The sequence below is a fragment of the Kogia breviceps genome, chromosome 6, assembly GCF_026419965.1.
Source record: "Kogia breviceps isolate mKogBre1 chromosome 6, mKogBre1 haplotype 1, whole genome shotgun sequence".
NCBI lineage: Eukaryota > Metazoa > Chordata > Mammalia > Artiodactyla > Physeteridae > Kogia > Kogia breviceps.
The window spans coordinates 97904474-97925293 of NC_081315.1; the positions used below are offsets into that span (position 1 = coordinate 97904474).

At 37.9% G+C, this 20820-nt stretch overlaps 1 protein-coding gene across 14 annotated transcripts in view; it reads left to right on the plus strand.

Annotated features, from left to right (window-relative positions):
• Nucleotides 1–20820, plus strand: part of PPARGC1A (PPARG coactivator 1 alpha) — a 672898-nt gene that overhangs the window by 551824 nt on the left and 100254 nt on the right. For 5 of the 14 annotated variants that reach the window (XR_010841096.1, XR_010841097.1, XR_010841094.1 and 2 more), the window contains exon 1: nucleotides 8777–8990. The exons of 7 other annotated variants lie outside the window; for them this stretch is intronic. Coding sequence is in view for 1 of the 7 variants with exons in the window: in XM_067036342.1 (XP_066892443.1) it covers nucleotides 8973–8990 (18 nt within the window). In the remaining 6 variants the exon portion in view is untranslated. Of the gene's footprint in view, nucleotides 1–8776; nucleotides 8991–20820 lie in introns of those variants that run through there. 2 more of the 14 variants (XM_067036345.1, XM_067036344.1) reach the window with 2 other exon arrangements.

The following is a 20820-nucleotide window of genomic DNA, read 5'->3' on the forward strand; positions in this document are numbered from 1 at the left end:
AGACAATCAGATTATTATCTTGTAGGATCCTTATAGAATCCTCCTAAAGAGCCTAGGCACAGTGAGCCCTGTTTTACAGAAGGCACAGAGAACCTTCAAACCTTTCCTCAGGCCATGTGGCTCTGAGCCAAGGTCAGTGTCAGAGTCAAGGGTATGAGGCTCTGTCTGTACCATGTTGCCTCTCAGCCTGGCCTAGCAACCAAGAACCCGCTTTTGAAAATGCCATCTCCTCACCTGGAATTCTCTCTCCCTCTCTTTGTTTAAACCTTTCCTAAGACATTTTTCTACTTTAAAAAGTAGTTCTGCATACTGGATATCTTTTCAAATGAATCCTGATGACCTCTTTGTGGTTTAGTCTTTCCATTTGGTGATTATGCAGTTTGTGATTGTGTACATTTGGGGACAGACAGTTCCTGAAAAGCCCCTAGGATTGCATATCTTTAAAAATAGATGCTTTCCAGAATCCATTGATATGCATTTTAGTATATATTTCTTGATGAAGTAATTTGTATTCATGTATCATAATTTTTCTAGTCCACGGTGGACATTGTCAATCTTTTGTCCAATTGGAAAATCATTGATTAATTATAGTTTAGCATGTGTTTCTTGGTTAAATGCACGGTCATTTATCCCAGTTTATCAACAGTAAACAGCAGATTTTGTCAGACTGATGGCCCGTTAGGAAGATCATCAAGTAACTATCAGAACTTGTTGGTGTCATTATTTATATCAGAACTCTAATTGTATATCATGTCTGTCATCTCAAGATTTCACCGCAAACCATGTGAACCCATATTAGAATTATTTAAGTTCACATCTCTATCCCCACAAGATCATAAACTCCTTGTGAGAGGATAGATTGTATTTTATTCATAATTGTGAGTAAGATCAGTAGAAAATATTATCTTGATAATCAGAAGAGGACAAAGGCAATGATTTCCACTGGGTGCCCCCCACACTGCGCTAGGCACACATAGAATGATTCCACAGAAGGGAAGATGGGAGAAAGGCTCCTGATAATACCTGCTTCTCCTTCCCCACTCTCTTCCAGGCATCCTGGGTTGCAGTGTTCTTTGTCCAACAGATTCCTCTTGGACAGCTGCTTCAGACTCAGAGATTCCAACATCCCTATTAAACTGTGGGCTCTGTGAGGCCAGCAGCCAGATCTAATTCAACTATGTAGCTGTAGCGCATCACACAGCTTTAGTTAGCAAAGATTTAAAACTTTGTCAGGCAGCAGAGGGAAGGCAGTTTAGTGTAGAGTTTAACAGGCTGCCCAGGTTCAAGTTCCAACCTTACCATTTATTAGATGTATAGTCTGGGGTAAGTTACTTAACTTTTTGTGTCTCTTTCTCCATCTGAAAAAAAAAAAAGGATAAGAATAGTTCCTATTTCATAAGATAATATGTATAAAGCACTTAGAATGGTAGTGGGTACATGATGGGCATTTATACATTCAATTGTATTGTTTTAAGAAAACCACTTATTTCCGTTTTAAACTACTTTTGATTTTCTATCTCTGGTCTAGTTATTTCTTAGAATTCTGTGGGTTAAAGACTGATTTCCAATAATATCACATAAGCAGCTGCATCCTACCACCTGCTTGAGAGCCAGATCTTGGCTCTCACTGCCTTTCATATTTCTTTGTATTTCCCTTAGCAGTTAACACTGGACTTTGTATGATTTATCATTTGTCACCAGGACTTTTTATTTTCTAGTCCCCATAATATTGGGGAAAACTAAAATTTAACCAAATATCTACAGATGCCAATCTAGGTATCTGATCCTTAAATTCTCCATGAGGGCAGTGGTGTCATCCTTATTTTATAGAGACCCTGGAAGATTAAGTATCAATATCTTGACTCATTTCAAAGAGTCAGGGAGTATCAGAGCCTGGTTCTGTCCTCAGGTCAGCCTTCTTTTAAATCTCTCCTTCATTATCCTTCCTCCCTTCTGCCTTTCACCTTTCTGGGGTCTCAGCAGGTACCCCCCATCCCAGAGCTAGAGGAACCCACATGCTCTTTTCTGGCCACGTATGCCTCTTGCAGTCATTTATTCGGGATCCCAGAACTTTTATTGGAGGGCCCACGAATGGACGGGCAAGGTTCTGGCAAACCACATCTCTGTTTTCCTTTATTTGCATGTTGGCAAGCACACAGGATTACCCAATACTACACTAAACTAGTGAGTAGGGCACTCAGCAAAGCAGGGCACACATGCAAGGGCACCAACATTTTTCTTTTGAAAGATTATTACATTTGTTTAAAGGAATGAAATAGTGCCATTTGCAGCAACATGGATGGGCCTAGAGATGATCATATTAAGTGAAATAAGTCAGACAGAGAAAGGCAAATATTGTATGATATCACTTATATGCGGAATCTAAAGAAATGATATAAATGAACTTATTTACAAAATAGAAATAGATTCACAGACACAGAAAACAAACTTATGGTTACCAAAGCGGATAGTGGAGGTTGGAGGTGGAAGGGGGTAGATAAATTAGGAGTTTGGGATTAACAGATACACACTACTATATATAAAATAGACAAACAACAAAGACCTCCTGTACAGCACAGGGAACTATATCTGATATCTTGTAATAACCTATAATGGAAAAGAATCTGAAATCACTTTGCTGTATACCTGAAACTAACACAACATTGTAAATTAACTATACTTCAATTTTAAAAAATGGTTAAAAAAGTGATCATTGGAAACAGCTATTGTGACAAAGGTTAGAACCCTATTGACCTTCTCTATACGTATGTAATTTAGTAATGAGTCTACTTTTTATTTTGAATTACATGTGGGGCAGGAGCCTCTAAAGTCTTCACAGGGCCTGGCTGTTTATAAGGTGAAATAGATCTTTCATGCCCCTAACTGATCCCCGTCCCTTCTCGCTCAACACACTTGCTATTGTTCTGTTCACATGTGAGTGTATTAATTAATCGTGAGTCTGACCTTCCACTCACTCTTGGACTATAAGCAGTTTCAGGGCAGAGAGTTATATAGTCTTATACAAGTTAAGTACCTGGCATGTTGTTGGACCATCTTTTGGATAGTAGTGGATACTTACTGATTTGTTGACTTGTAACAGCTGGCTGTTTCCCCTTTAATCTTGCATTCTACATGTTTGCAGATATGTATTTTCCCAGACAGGTGGCTAGGTGTAGAGAGATTGGTGATGTGTGTCTTCCTCTTTGCCCCGGCATCATGACACTGACGTTGTGCTTTGACCCAAAGTCTTTGAGCAAGGACTTAACTGTAACCTTTAGGATCGACTTTATCTACCTTTACAAGGTGGGAAGATTGTGAACAGTTAGTATTTAGTAGGCAGAGTTCCTGTGGAGGAGAAGGAAGTCCATCTCACACCCTTTGACAAGTCTCAAGTTACTGAGACTATAAGTAACAACCGTGGACATGAATCACAGAGACGAATTCTTTGTGGATAATTTTCCAAGCAGTGAGGTGTTTTCTTTCCACTTTCCTCTTCCCCTTTCAGGTGGTGATGGTTACTGATAATATTTAGAAAAACAGTATATAGATTCTGAGAATACATTTCTTCTCTCCTGTATCACCAGTTTAATTTATTTTACTTATTTTAACCTCTGGGCATTTCTACAGTAGCTTTATGATGCAGATATTCAGAGAGAGCTTTGGTGCATATGAGTAATCCAACTTTCAAGTTTTCCTTGTTTTTGTTTGTTTGTTTGCTTGTTTTTATTTTTCACACTTCACCTATTTCTGCATTTTCAAAATTTTGATTTTTCATATTTAGTCCTTAATAATTTTGCCTATAAATAACAAAAGAGCTGCTTGGAGTTGGAAAATGTAGACATTGTCTGTCACTCATTCTTCTGAGGCAAGTGACATTTGGTAGCAATTTGTCCTGTCTCTTTCCTCATACATTTACCCAAACTGGCAATGACTAAAGCATCGGCGATTAATCCAAATATCAAATTTTTTTTTTCCATTTAAAAGTTTGCAAGATTTTTCTTTCACACGAATCTTTGATCTTCAAAAATGCCTCTCTTTTATACGTTGAGTTGGGACTTACTTTATTCTCCAAGCAGAGTTGTCATGTCTTCTCTCCCTTCAGTAAGTGGGCAAGGCACCCCAGAGAAGGAAGCATGTGTCCTGGTCCTTATACACCTTTGTGTATTCATAAATCTCAATCTCTACTCCATGGACTAAAAGGTACAAAAATTTTATTGCATATAATTTACTTTAAAATGCTTTAGGAAAGGAGGGAGAAGAAGGAGTGAGAGGACAGAGAAATAGCTGGATCTGAGAAATTGGAAAAGTGAGGGAAGTGGGCATTTGTGTAGCTCCCCCTGTAGGTGAGGCATTCATTTTGTACGCCCCTTACTTATACCCCTTCAGCTTTTCCTGTTGAATCCCTTGATAAGCCTGGGAAGTAGGCATATTATGTCCATTTTCTAGATGGGAAAATGAAGGCACAGAGAAATTAAGTAGTTCGGCTCTTGGGATTGAGATGAAGTGTTCTGAAGTGGCTTCGTACTCATGTTTGTGTCTGGTGCTCCTTGCTGAGGGCACAGCCTTCACAGCCAATGTATTCTGCGTCCATTGGAATTAGATTTTGCTTCAAAGTGTTTGTTCTTAGCAGCATAACTTGCAAGCCTAGAAAGGGATCATGAATGTGAACTTGGCTTAATGCTCTTTTAGAGAGTGAGTTTCTCCTTTTTAAATCATTACATTCAGACCAGACCTCAAAATATTACAAAACCAAAACATGCAACTTTCATTCCTACTCAGTTATAATTAGTGTAGTTTTGATTTTTTTTTTTTAGGCGTGGTGGTGACGGTGGCCATGGGGGTTTCAGAATTAATAACACGTGCCTACCTCCCCAAGTGGCCATAGGCCATCCCTGTTTGCCTCTGTTCTTCTAGGCTCCAAGAGGTGTGAGCGTATCACAGGACACAGTCTCATTCTGGCTTTGAATTCTGGGCTATTTACTTTGGAACACATGCCTACCTCCCCAAGTGGCCATAGGCCATCCCTGTTTGCCTCTGTTCTTCTAGGCTCCAAGAGGTGTGAGCGTATCAGAGGACACGGTCTCATTCTGGCTTTGAATTCTGGGCTATTTACTTTGGAACACATGCCTACCTCCCCAAGTGGCCATAGGCCGGCCCTGTTTGCCTCTGTTCTTCTAGGCTCCAAGAGGTGCGAGCGTATCAGAGGACACATTCTCATTCTGGCTTTGAATTCTGGGCTATTTACTTTGGAACCTGCCCCATTGAATGATGGCCCTCTATTCCACCAGGTGACCCAGGTACTTTGGATCTTAGTTGTAATTATTTTAAGACCAGAGCTACAAAGTTCTGCAAGCTTACATTTTTGGGGGGATAAATGCATTCAATAGAGTTTGTTTTATTCATTTTTCATAAATCAGAGGAGATTAGAAAACCATATTCTTTTTTTTTTAACATCTTTATTGGAGTATAATTGTTTTACAATAGTGTGTTAGTTTTTCCTTTACAACAAACTGAATCAGTTATACATATACATATGTTCCCATATCTCTTCCCTCTTGCATCACCCTGTCTCCCACCCTCCCTATCCCACCCCTCTAGGTGGTCACAAAGCACAGAGGTGATCTCCCTGTGCTATGCAGCAGCTTCCCACTAGCTATCTAATTTACATTTGATAGTGTATATATGTCCCTGCCACTCTCTCACTTCGTCACAGCCCACCCTACCCCTCCCCATATCCTCAAGTCCATGCTCAAGTAAGTCTGTGTTTTATTCCCGTCCTACCACTAATCTCTTCATGACATTTTTTTTCCCTTAGAGTCCATATATATGTGTTAGCATACAGTATTTGTTTTTCTCCTTCTGACTTACTTCACTCTGTATGACAGACTCCAGGTCCATCCACCTCATTATAAATAACTCAGTTTCATTTCTTTTTATGGCTGAGTAATATTCCATTGTATATATGTGCCACATCTTCTTTATCCATTCATCTGTTGATGGACACTTAGGTTGCTTCCATGTCCTGGCTATTGTAAATAGAGCTGCAATGAACATTTTGGTACATGAGTCTTTCTGAATTATGGTTTTCTCAGGGTATATGCCCAGTAGTGGGATTGCTGGGTCGTATGGTAGTTCTATTTGTAGTTTTTTAAGGAACCTCCATACTGTTCTCCATAGCGGCTGTATCAATTTACATTCCCACCAGCAGTGCAAGAGGGTTCCCTTTTCTCCACACCCTCTCCAGCATTTATTGTTTCTAGAGTTTTTGATGATGGCCAATCTGACCGGTGTGAGATGATATCTCATTGTAGTTTTGATTTGCATTTCTCTAATGATTAATGAGGTTGAGCATTCTTTCATGTGTTTGTTAGCAATCTGTATATCTTCTTTGGAGAAATGTCTATTTAGTTCTTCTGCCCATTTTTGGATTGGGTTGTTTAGAAAACCATATTCTTTAGCTCCCCTTTCTGAAGACTAGTACCATGATGAGTTTTGAATGGCCCTGACTCATGCTACCTTTCTGTATTTGGCTGCACTTCCAAGCAAAGGCTATAAAATTGTAAATTGATTCAATTATTGGTATTAAGAGTCAAGCTTAAGGTGTATTTACTGAGTTCTGTTCTAGAGTGAGATAAGCATATTGTTTGTACTTCATGGGATAGATTTGTATAGGAACAGATATGTGGCATGGAAAACAATTTTGTAATATGGTTTGCCATTGGTCTTAAGATGTGTTCTAATCTGACGTTCATTTGCAATTGCCATCTTCAAAAGAAGTCTAAATTTCATTTAGGGAGAAGAGTGGCATTATAATAAGGGCTCCTTTTTCTCTGGGGGTGCTGTCAGTGATCTGAATCAGACACCTCAAGTTAACTTTAGAGGTTGATCCACAGAGAAAGGGACGTTCTTTTAAATGATTTGCCAAATCACATTCCAAGAGACCCACCGGTGTGCCTGCTTTTGACCAGAGCAAGCGGGGTGCCATGTGTTGGCTGTGATCCTGTTTGAGTTCTGCCTTTTCTTAATTTCCCTGGCAGTTTTAGCTAGATGTGTGTGGTGCTTTTACTTTCATTCTGAATGGGAAGCTATGGTTCCCTCCTGATTCGTGGAGAGATTCCTAGATGTCTAAGTTACATGACTTTGGGGCAAAAGCAAAAATGCTGTTTTTCTGCACAGACTGCAGAATGTCTGGAGTCAGACAAGACTGACTTCAGGTCCCAGGTCTCCTACATACCAGCTTTTATGTCTTTAGAAAAGTTACTTAAACTTTAAGATTGAGTTCCTAGAACTGACATAATAATAGTACTTGCTTCTCCTGTTAGTGCAAAAGAACTAAGTGAGATAATCCACACAGCTCCTCAGTACAGTGCTTGGCATAATTGCAAATATTCACCAAATGTTGGCCACCATTTTTTTTTTATTGCTACTATTTTGACTCTAGCTCAAAGAGGTATGGACTATGAATGTTAGAAGTAGAACGTTCTCTACAAGTAGAAAAGACTGTTCTTTGAAAGCTGAAGAAGGAGAGGGGGAGAAAGGAGCCCCGTGCTTCATTTCCCATCCTTCAGACTTGTTTATTACAGTGGTAGGTTACCATGGAAACTTTTGGGATTAAGATGGCATTATTGAGTTAAGCATTCAATAAACACCTCAGGAAAGCAAAGCTAAGACATGTATGCACGCCGTAAGAAGTTTTCAAATAAAAGGGTTATTTGGGGGCAAAGACGGGATGGCAGTTTACTGACTTTCTTATCTCATGGAGTTTCCTGAGAGAATGTTGATCAAGAGTTGAAACTGTGATTGTCACCCTGCTTTTGCCCCTCTGAGGCCACTCCGTCAAGTTGTCAGTAGTTACAGCCAGAATTTCAAAATGGGAAGCTGCTCTTTACGTACCGGGGAGTGTGGCTTTCCAAAATAGATTCTGAAGTCGAAAAGAACTCTGAGTGTTTTTCGAGAAGGGTTGACCTCCTTTCATGCCACTTACTGTGAATTAAAGCTGCGAGGGAGAACTAGTTTGGGCATGTGGTACAGCACTTAGAGCCGCTGCTGCCAGGGAACAAGATTTGTGTTTCTAAGGAGATACAACAAAAAGGAGAATGCTTCAAGAGCCAGCGGCTGTCAGGGTGTAAAAGTATCTATGTTCAGAAAGGGAAACAGAAATTGAATTAAGTAATTTTATACACAAGTTACAGGGTGCCCTTCTGCTAATAATTCTTAAATGCAAAAGCAAATAGTTGTGGTCACAAAGGGCTTAGTGCATCTCAGCTGATTTGAGTTCTCAGACTTGAACTGGATGTGATTGGTATTAACCTGCTCTGTTCATGTGATTTTCAGATGGTCTGACTCTTGTCTGTCATTTTATTGGGCTGTATTAGTAACAGGGACATATTCCAGCAGAGGTTTAGGCAGCCACTTGACAACAAGAGGAGGAGAACTCTCCAACCAGAGCAGCAAAACAGAATCCTCTACCAGTGTCTTGAATGCCAATTTCAGCCCGTTTGCCAATGTTTAATCAGTGTTTAGCATGGAAGGATGCCCTGGATGGGTTCCTTCGATAAAGTTTCATCACAGGACAGAAATCACAGGGAGAGTGCACCAAAGAAAAATTACAGTACAGCTATATTTACTTAGTGCCTCTGCAATGGGGTTTTATTTTCCACAGTTGGAAAGGGAACCACCTGTCTCAACTGCTGATGTCAGAGAGCTCCCTCGAGACACAGGGCTGTTGGAAAGCACATGATACTGTATATATTTGCTCTTACGTCCATATCAGGCTAAGATTGGGTTTCAGATTTGTGCTCTATTGTGGAGTTCATTGAGCAGTGACTCCGAGGTGCCCTCCCACGTCACCATGCCCTTGGGAATTAAAAAGTAGCGTGTGTGAGCCCCTGTCGTGAGTGTTCCCTCAACTTTCCATGGGAGTATTTACACTGCAGTAAAATGAATGACACGCATCTTGGGGGTTATCATTTATGGACTCGGTTCTGAAAGTGAGTATCGAGAGGCATGATCTCTGCCCCCAGACTCCTTCTGGTGTCTTGGCTTTTGTTTTCTTTCTCCTTATCAGGATTTTAAAAATACATATATAGATATCTGTCTATCTGTATTGATCTGTCTATCTCAGATTTGGAGGTTTTATGTGTAGATTGTTAAAGGGGCAAAAAAAAAAAAGAGAATAGGATGTGCCTATCTTTTAAATTTTTATTTATTTATTTAACTTTATTTCTTGCTTATAGCATGTCAGTGTGGGGAAATTGTTATAGAATGAATGAATGCCTGATGCCTGATTTGGAAAGTCTGGATAGTATGACCATGCAATTTCAAGGCTAGATCTATTGAATTATTATTATTATTTTTTAAGATGTTCAAGAGTTGTATAACCACTGCTCCAGTCCTTTGTACCTAGGGGAGAATTAGGCCTTTTAAACATAGTTCGTTAAGGCAATGGAGGGCCACTGTATTGCACAACTCCAGGGGGCACCATTTCTGTCGTAGTCAAGGGCTCATGCTTGTACTATCCTGCGGACTATATGTCCAATCCCATAAAATATGATGCATTAACATTACTCAAACATTACATAAAAATAGAATTTTTACCAACAATTGCAGAAGGCATGCTATTAGTGAAGTTCATTATTTTAACAGTGTCTCACGCATCTGAATTGGACTGTCTTTACCAACTCGCAAATTATATGGTTGTTACATGAAATAGGTGGAAAACAGAGTTTCTGAGAGTATAAATGACATTCTTGGGCCACATCAAATCAATGTCCTATTAGGGATAAGAACGAGGTGTCTTAATTCTCAGACTTGCCATGATGCACACCTTCAATTAAATTAATATTTTAAGTGATTCTTGGTACCTTTTTCTCAAATTCCAGAATAGAGTAAAAGGATGGGCTAAGACCCCCGGTTCATCTAATCGTTCCCCTAGTGTAAGATTTTCCTCTGAACCATTAAAAATGTTATAATATATGATTGATATTAATTAGTTTTCTGTAAAGTACTGCACTCCTTAATATGAACTGAACTAGAAATAAATATATTACCATGAATTAAGATTTTATTAGTTGCAAAGAAGAATTGGATGACGGCACCTATGTGAAATCCTAAGTACAGGCATCAAATTGAATTCATGCCAGCACTGCCTTGAGATTAATTTGAGTGCTGAATAAGAATAGTATACCATAACATAACTGTGTTTACTGAATCATTTTTGGCACCAAAAACTAAAGCTACATTATAGATGCAACAACGGGCTTTTCTCCCTTGGAAGAGAGGCCGGTACATTTGTAATTCAAGTGGATGTTACCCTCTGAAAAATGCCTCTAGTCCCCTGGAAGAGAACAGTCTTCTTGAGAACCTTGCATACTCATCCCTCAGACCTTGCATCCTTTGTGCTGCTCTGGCCTTCTCCTGCAGCCTGTTCGAGTTCTATAACATGATCAGCTCTATTTTCTATCCACACCACCCACCCCCAATCTGGAGTACCGGTTAGACCTCACTTTACAAATTTCCATCGCGTTATTATGTATATGTTTTGAAAAGGTGTGGAAGGTGTTGAAAAGGTAATATGGGGTTGCCTCAGGGATATTCTAGGAGGACTTCCTGATTATGTAAGGAGGTGGATTTTACAACATTTAATACCGGGCTGTGCGAGAATACGGTAAAAGTCCCCAGATCACTGTTCACTGACAGGGATGGGAGTGATGCCCCTAGAGTTGTGTACTGCTGGGGCCCTGCTCTAATACCCCTTTTCTTCTGAAATTCCCTGATTCTGTATTCATTCATTTTATTTACATCTATGATATCACTTACTTGAGAGTGAGTGCAAAACTTCAGGCCACCACTGTCAAATAGGAACATTATGTACATCACATATATAATTTGGAATTTTCTAGTAGCCACATTTAGAAAAGGTAAGTTTAATTTTAATAAAATCTTTTATTTTTCCCAATATGTCCAAAATATTATATCAACATGTCATCAGTATAAATTATTAATATCTTCCATTCAATTTTTCACACTTAAGACTTTGAAATCCTCTGTATATTTTGCATTGACAGCACATCTCAAGTTTGACTAGACACATTTCAAATGCTCAGTAGCCATAGGTAGGTAGTGGCTGCTGCATTGGACAACACAGTTTTTTAATGTATATGCCAATGTATATACTTTAATGTATATGCCAAATTTTTAAATGTATATGCCAACAGTTTTTTAATGTATATGGATATCCTTACACAGAAAAATTACTTGAAATAAAAAAATACCTCAACTATCTAAAACAAAATATAACATACCCTTTATGTCACTTTATCAATTTAAAAAGTAATTGTATAATTGATCACAAATTCGAGAAAAGTGTGAATGCTAAGACAATTTAGTTAATGGGCCACTGGTGGCAAAATTGACTTTATATTGAAGTGTTTTGCTCCTGCGGCTTTGTTTTCCACTTTTACCCCATAGATATCATCATTTTAAAACACGATTTGCTACTTGGCGGATCTTCTTGAATTTGCAAACTCATGGTATCTTGTCAGTTTTCAAGCACCATATGGATGTCTTGGTTCTTAACAGAGAAACTCTTGAAAGACTTTTGGCTCAGATCACTTTTGTGGACAGCAACATGGAAACAAAAACTGTTCTCTGCACTTGTTCCTTCTGGTCTCTTTAGAGGTAGAGCCAGGTCAGGGCTGGTCTGAGGCTGGTTTTCCCTTCCTCAGGTACAGGCACTAGGCATCCCCACAGCTTAGGTGATGATTCTGTGTGTACACTCGTAGAGAGTTGGCTTAATGTAAGACTTCAAAAGAAAGTCTGCTCTGCTTTGCTTTTAGGACTTTTTTTAGATGGGGAAGCCAGGCAAAAAGCAAACCTATGCATTTATTCTACCGGTGTTTGATGTTCAATGAGTTTTAAGTATTGGTATGTGAATGACAAGTATCATTACTGTGTACTTATTATATGCTAAGCACTGGGCTTGTATACATCCCATTTAACCCTAACACCAATCATGTAAAGTAAGTATTTATGTTGCCATTTTCACAGCTAAGAATGAGAGGTCTGATAGTTTAGGTAACTTGCTTGGGCTCACACAGGTAGATACCCAGTGGCACATCTGTGCTGACTGATCCCAAAGGTTATATTCTCACAGAAGGGGACCCTTGTTTTCACACCAAGTCAATGACCCCCTTCAATAAAAAATTTTAAACCAAGGGCAAAATACTAAAGGTATAGAGTTGGAAATTTCTTTCACTTCATTCATTTGGGAAATACATTCAGAGATACCTAATCCTATCCCATCTTTTGATAGAAGATAGATCTAGAAAGGTGAAATGGCTTTGTCCGAGGTCAACAAACAAACCTACACATCGGGTCCCTTGATTCCTATTCCGCTCTGGTTGTCTATGTGATTTACTGGATATTTGAGATAAATTGAACATTCAGAATATTTTTTTTTAACAGAAAGGTAGCGAACTTTAAAACTTGGGAGTATAGAAAGACTTCTTTCTCTTTCTTCTCTATGCTTTTTAGACTTTTTATTGACATATAATATGCATACCAAAAAGTGCATATATCATAAGGGTTCAGTTCCATGAACTTTTACTAACTGAACAGACCCATGGAACTAACACTGCCAACAAGAAATAAACCATAACTAGCTTTCTGGAGCCCCTTGCAGCCTCCAACCACCACAAAAGGCAACCTCTATCCTGACTTCTGGCTGCATAAATTAGGTATATCTGTTTCTGTACTTATTTGTATAATGACTAGCATAAGTAGGTATGTACTTTTTTGGTGTGTCTGGCTTCTTTTGCTTCACATTATATTTGTGGAAATTATGTACATTTTGCTGTGTACTAGACGTTTATTCAGTCTCATTGATGTACTTGGCTATACTTTTGAAGTGTAAGAACCTCAACAACCATAATATTGTCAGTGGAATTAATAAGTTTATTGAACATTAATTATTATTTAAATTGCTTTTTTAAGAACATTATTAACCACAGTTTCATTTGATTCAGTCTAAAACAAAATCACAAAGCTCAAATATGGAGCCTTAACGGTTGCAGTGTAAGGTACCTCCCAGCAAACCTCTCTTGTTCTGTGTTTTTACGCAATATTCAACGTAGGTAATACAATAGGGAAGACAAAGAGGGCACAGTCTGAAAATACCCACAGGAGATTGAATAGTCGGAGTTCCCACTAAGTAGCTTTGTATGGCTGTGCAAAAGGTTAGGTGTGGCCTATTTTTAGGTACCCTACATGGAAATGGATGTACTAAGATGGATGGTAGGAAGTTACACCTCAGGAGTTGCCAGAGATTTTTGTTTTGAAAAGAGGTAGGAAAAGAAACCTTTCTGATCATCTGCTTGGGGCAAAGTACAACCTGGGCTCTTTAAAGAATAATCAAGCTTTTGGACTGTTGAAAAGGGAAACTTGTGAATTGCCTTTTGGAGACTATTTCACAGGCCCAGAAATCAAGCTTTCTTATGTTAGTTTTCTTGTGGTTTCTTTTTTCTGGGTGCAAGAAAACAGGAAGTTAAATCTGTCCTTCTAGAATATACGGCTGGAGTGTCCAGCCCTGTTTGAGCTGGTGGTCTGTCAAGGCTTTGTCCTTACTGAGGTTTATCATTCACCTGGTCTTACTTTGCTTACTCCATTGTTACCAGGGTTCCCTCTGCAAATGTCCTATTAGGGAATCTAGTGTTGCTGCAGCTGGGCTATTCATTCACCGCTAAAGCAAGGTCTCTAAGTTGGTGATATTATTTGGCTCTGAAGCACAGATCTTCCTCCTGATAAATAGGGTCACATGTACAAAGAACACAGCTAAACGGGACAACTCGATAACTCCCAGTGATGCATCAACTATATATCTTGTGATACAGCATTGGTTTAACATATTTGCTAATAATGCCAGGATAACCTATGTTAGGCAGGCATTTGTCCTTCTTTTCTGCCTCCACACCCTAAAGTAATATCTCAGATGATCCTTCTCAAATTACAAAGAAAAATAAAAAGGTAACGTCTTCTTTTACCCAATACCATGAGCTGTTTATTTAATGGGGGGAGTGCTCTGGTATTAGGAGGCAAAAGTGTTACTCTAAGCTCGTATTTCCCTAGACCTTATTCCTATTTACAAAACCCTGAATTTCGGATCCATCCTCTTTTCTATCTTCTCTCTCTCTGGGTAACATCATTTCTTACCTGTTGTAAAACCAAATCACATGTTAGTATGTGAAATTGCATCTATATGCAGGCAGAAGTGAATAGTCACTATCATATCAGCTGTGTGTTTTTCATCCTTACTATGCAAGCAGGGACTTGATCTTCTACGTGACTTGTACCATTTAATAGAATTAATGATAAACAAGATGAAAGCTTGCTGTTTCTCTGGGGCAATGACCTGGGCTTTGTAAGAAATCCAGGTCTGTAGAAGCTGGTCTTCTTACAGCCAATATTCATGAAAGTATTATGTTTCACCAGTTCTCATCTATTCTTTTTCTGGAATGGTTAGGAAGTTAAATATCCATATTGCTATGAAAGTGATGAAGCTGTGGTTTTTCCAGCAAAGTTGAGCACCGGATACCTTTCCTGCACACCCTCCCTGATTTCTAATGCCTTTGTACAATGAAACATTTGGATTCACCCCATGCAGAGAAGTCTTCCCAGGTTGCCTGTGTCTATCAAGGCAGACACAGCATTGCGTTTGAGAGTTGACAGGGATCTTAGATATAACGGAATCCAGCCATCTCTGTTGACAGATAAGGAAACTGAGGCTCAGAACATTAAGTGAACTGCCCGAAGTTGAACTGCAGGACCCATGTCCTTCCTACCATCCTTGTCCTTCTCTTTTGGGCTAAATCAAGATCCACAAAGTCACTCTACTTATCAGGAAGACTTGAGCCTCATGTAATCACTTGATATCTCATGGACTTGGCCTTGGTTCCAGCCCCGTCAACCATCTTCTCATGAGAATTCTTAATGGTCAAAATAATGATCACCCAAGTGTAGGAAGAGTGATTTGCAGGAAAGACCCATGAAACTGCAAGGAGGCTCAGTCAAAGAGGCTCATAATACAGCTTCCATTCCTGTGGAGATAGTCAGCCTTCCAGGGGAAAGGAGATGGATCAAGGTCTCATGTGACATTTGGAGAACCCAGAATGAGCTTCTTGCCCAAGAACAGGGCTGCAATATGACAGCATTTACACAGGTGGCTCCCCATTTTGGAACAGATTGTAGTCCAGAAGTTCACTTGCAAGTCATTGGTTTGAAACATGGACTTCATTTTCCCCATCCAGTCAATTTCCGTGGTCTCCAGTAGAAACCACATCTCCAGCACCTCTTCCCTTCCTCCTTCTAGAACTGCCCCTTCCTATTCCCTAGTCAGTAACAATCCCTTCTTGAGAAATTTTCTTAATACTTTAGTCATAACATTCTGAAAGCATTTACTATTTTTTTTTCTTGGTATGTGCTTCTGAGCTCCATTAGATGCTAGAAGGGAATAAAAAATATGATTAACAAATAGATGCTTTTGTATAAATAACTGAAATCCCCTTAACCCTACCAAGGATAATCACATTTTAGAATGGAATGTTTGTTTCACTTAATTGATGAAATTTCAACTTGAGGAACAAAGTGAAGATGGCTGTGGCATCTGGATGTCAGTGGTCTGGGCCCACCTCTGAGGCAAGCTAATAGTGGATAGCTTTCCTATCCCTATAATTTGGGGCTCAGAGGTTTCTCAGGGTGCCAGGTAGTAACTTCTCTCAGCTTTGCATCCTGAGTGGAGTGGCTGTTAGACTCGATTTGATAGACAGAAATGGCTTTCTTTTAAATATATGATGACTATTGAGGCTTATATTGGATGTCAGGGGCTATTTCTATTTGCTACATTCCCTGTATATTAAGAAGGCACAGTTATAAGTCTGAATCTCTATGTTTCTTTTAAAAATGAATAGTTTTTATTCTTCTTCTGCATATAAAAGTTACACATATTTAGCATAGAAAATTAAAAAATTACAGAAAGGCACATATACCCCCCCACACACAAATTTAATAGAACTTATGTCATTGGCCACTATTAACACCTTGTTATATTTTCTCCTTATCCTCTTAGCTCTTCTGTCTTTCTGAGTGTATATTTATATGTAAATTTGTTGTGATTATAGTTTTTTCAAACATAATCTTAAACCTTAATATATTTTGAACATTTTCTCATTATGCCATTAATGTATTTCACAAAAGTTTTTAATGATAGCATTGAATATATATACATAATGAATATATGTGTATGAATATATATGAGTTTATATATATATATATATATATAGTGTTCCATTATTTATTTTGCTAGGCCATTATTGTTGGAATTTACACTGCTTTCAAGTTTTCAATAATGTAAATTATGTAGCATTGACTATCTTCACACTAAAAATCTTTGCACATATCCCCCTGTTATTTCCTTAAGATGAACTTCTAGAAGTAGAATTTCTGGTTCTATGGGGATGCCCATTTTTAACATTTTTGACACATACTGCCTGCTTGTCCTCTAGAAAAATTTGTACTCATTTATAATCTGACCAGTAGTATTTGACATCTGTTTCTGATTGAGCTACTAAATGTGGAGGTCAGTCTTAGAAGTGGTCTTCTTGATTAAGAATATTTCCTCAAAATTCCTGTGTTTACATGGGCTAGCAAAAAAAGTAAGATTTTATATAAGGCATCACAAAATTTAGCTAGACCTTAAGCTAATTGCTTCCTAAGATGAGAATGTATTTCCTTTCTACATCTCCACATTTTTAGGATATATATTCACTCTGCTAGAGTAAAATTCAAATACCAAAGCACTGGAGAAATCCACAACAGAAACAAAAGCAAAATAACTAAAACCCTTCTGAATCTTACCTGGTGGAATTGAAAAAAAGAAAAAGAAAAGAAAAACACTTCACTTATTTAATTCTTCCATTTCAGCAATAGTTGAAAATACAATTTTTTCTCTACAATCAAAAAAAGTTAAGCTCATTAGGGCTCCAGCTCTAGAAAAAGTACCAAACAGGGGGAACTGTTTGACTAACAGTTTTTTTCCAATTTAATAATTTGTGTACCTGAGGTTTCTCTGGCCCTCAGTAATTTCAGTTAGGGGATAAAATATCTCTTTTACCAAGTGAATTATGTTATTGAGGTTCGATAGGACTTTAAAATTTTAAATAATAACAAATTTAATAATATATGTGCTTTATTTTCAGTTTCAGTTAAAAAAAGGCTAAATAATCCTATTGAACATTTCTTATTTAAATAGTCAATAACTTGCTGCATTATAAATGAATTAATCTGAAATAATTAAGGTAAATGAAAATGTCTATAAATGTACAAATACAACAGAGTTAAGCATCAGACAAAATCAGATTTTAACCATCCTTTTATTATCTCTTATCTGTGGGCCTAATAAGCATCCTTCTTGCCTTATGTTTAGATTAGCCCAATTGATTGCAACTTGGATTAATTTGCACATTATTTGTTATTTTAATGTGAAAAATGCCAAGAGCAGATTTTGAGATCCACGTTAAAATACAGGCTCGGTTGCATAGAGCTGGTCTGCAGAAGGTTTCACTGGAGATGAGAGAGAGGTTGCTGAAGTTGTTGAGTTTAATAGAAGATAAAAAAATAAATAAACAAATGCTAGGAGGCATTAAAGCCTACTACTGATTTTCCTCTGTTTCCCAAATATGCTTAGTTCACAGTGACATCACCATGGTGAATTTGTGTAAAATAAGACTTCATTTTAGAGTGGTTATAGGCTAGAGGCCTTTGTTATACCCTGTACTGCAACCAACTTCTGTGCCCTGCACAGCAGCAGCTTCCAACATGTCCCAGGGGCTCAGAGCACATGCTCAGACTGATGTGGGGTTTCAGGATCAGTTAGCCCCTCCAGGAATTAAAAGCCATCAATTGAATGCCCGTTATCAATGATTAACTTTAAAAATATTAGCCATTCTGGGCAGATCCCTTTCCTTTCTATGCAGGCAGCATTCCCAGGAATTTTGGTTTCCAGCTTCGTAGACAGTCTCTAGGTTATAAAGTTGCCTCAGGGGACTTTGCTGTGCTTTTGATTTGGGAATGAATATTATTCTTATTATGAAACTTTAGTTCTTCCTAGAAGGGTTTTCAGAGATTTGTATGCTCTTTTCAGCTGTTATCTAAATCCTGGCTCTGTCTTATTTTTCTCAGTTATAAAATGGGTACACAGATCATCTTTATTGGGTAGTTTTAAGGACTAAATTGATTGAAGTGTGGTATCTAAAATGCTAACCTCAGTGTCTAGCCCTTGTAAGCTCTGTTGTATATTTTCTTCCCCATTTTTCTTCCTTGAAAACGTTTAGCCTTACATTTATTCTTGTGTAGTTTATTGTAAGCTTAGGAAAACAAATGAGCAAAGATATTTATACTAGTAGCTCTTCACTTCTGAGTTCTCATCTATGTTCAATAATGAGATCAAAACCAATTGTCTCTGCTGTTGTCTACTTGGGTATTTGGGTTTGATGGTGTTTATTTTTTATAAGTGGCAGATGTCTGAAATAGGCAGGGCAGCAAAAGCCTTGTAATCTGGGGCAGGAGAGGGGAAGGAAACTCAAACGTCATGTACTTTGTCAAATTTTTTTCATAGAATTGAATTCTTCTCTTGAAGGTTTAATTTCTCTCTTGTTATCGACTTTAAGGATAGATACTCTTGCCTCCACCAATGTTGGAGTCTTGGGGAATGATAACAGAACTACTGAGGGGAGAAATTCCATTGGGGTGGAATCCAGGCTCTGTGTAGATATGGAACATTATGAGCACTCAACAGATGTTAATAAATACCTCCTTCTATTGATGAGACAAAATGGGGTTGATTTGGGTATGAATTTAATAGTTAGTGAAAGGACCTTATACCTAGAAAGGGTGTATTTTAAGGAAGACAGGAATCGGATATTGAGCAAAATAGCATTGTTTTTTTCTTATCAGATTATTCTGTGTTTTTAATCTGTCATCCCCCCAAATTGTAAGTTCCCTTGTGTTCATGACATATGCCTTCTTAGCAGCCCTTGCAATACATTGCTATGGACACAGTAAGGTTTCAATAGATCCTTGTTGACTGAAACCAAACATTTGGAAATCTTGGAGGCAGAGTTAATGAAGGGGTGAAAAGAGGGCTGCAGGGAGAAAGGAAGAGAAACAGTCAAGGCGGAGGGGGAATCAAATATAGAAACATCCTGGGAAACCGGGAAAGACCAAGGTTGGTGAGCAACTAACACTTTATGTTCTCCTGAGAAAAGAAAAACTGGACAGAAGAGAAACTTTAATCTGAAGAGGTAATTAACCAAGTTATAAGACCTCTAGAGTATCCCTCTCATTAGAGTTGTAATTTTGAGACCAAAAAACCAACAGTGGAAGGTACTCTAATTTTCCCCAAGAATCTATTTAAATTTTTATGTGTACAATAGTAGAAATTGGAGGGGAAAATTGTAGTATGCTGGAGTTTATAAATCATTTCAATGTTTTGACTCCTAACTAATCCTCTTCTTGATGGTAAGAAAAAATTTAAAAAGTATGTATATATAAAACCACCTTTGCTTTCAGTGGATGTGCTGATTTGATTAAGAAAAAGTGGAATTAGGCGGCAAAAAGACAAACAAGAAAACCCCGATAACATAATATGAACAGGTTAAATATCAAAAACAATAATACAGAATGTTCCAGTGTAAAGAACATCTCTAAAAGATAGGATTAATATATATATATATATATATATATATTCACATAAATATAATGGATGCCTAGCATTCAGTGAACACAAAAGTATCAGAGAATATCACGACACAGGGATCACCTGATAATAATGAATAAACATCAACTCTTCTTGGTCAAGTGACCAATATTATTTCACAGTTGACTGTGTTGAGCACAGAGCCAATGACCTTTGCCCTGCATTTTAATAATTTACTGTAGTTTTACATTAAATCAGAATATAATTGTGAAGAAAATTAGTGTTTCTTTGTGGGGAGTGCAGAGTAATGCCACTAATTGCATGTATAAAAGCCTTCCCGAGGTTGTATTTTCCTGTTCTTTCTTGATTTGGAAAATTAAAACTATGGTAATTTTCTGCTATTTGTAAGAGGGAAAATGTGCCAGTGAAATGTATTCAGCTAACTTAAAACGTCAAAGCTTTTGGCCATCGTTTTATGTCCAGTAATGACAAACTGTCAATTTCATCACATTATTCAGGAATATACTAGCAACTTGTTGCAGATCTCAGAGTAGACAAATTTCTTAAAATAGGTGTGATCTGAAAGAAGAAACAGTCTGATGTTTTTTGGTTTGTTTTTTCTTGCACTTTAATATTTGAGCAACTTTACATTTAGAGCAAATCACCATTTTTTTCCTGATAAAGGAATGGACAATAGCGAATTCATTACATTAAACTTAGTAGAATAGGGGATTAAATGAATAGTGCTTTAGAATCATTTTTAGATACCTGGGGAATTTGTTTTTTCAGATGAGTAATTATCAAGTAAAAGACTGAGTTGATTTTTAAAATATACAGGGTTTAAAATTTTATTAAAACATGTATATTCACAAATATATGTCCACGTGAACATCACTCTGGAACTTGGAAGGGTTAAATCCGACCTCTGTGGTGTTATGGGTAGTGTTTTCTGGCGTTGTCTAGTACCTTGAGTTTGTTATGGATTCAATATGTAGTGTCATCATAAAACAGTTGAACCTGCATTAGCTCTCATTGTCTCAGGCTAGAAGCTGAAAAATTCAAAAAACGAAAAA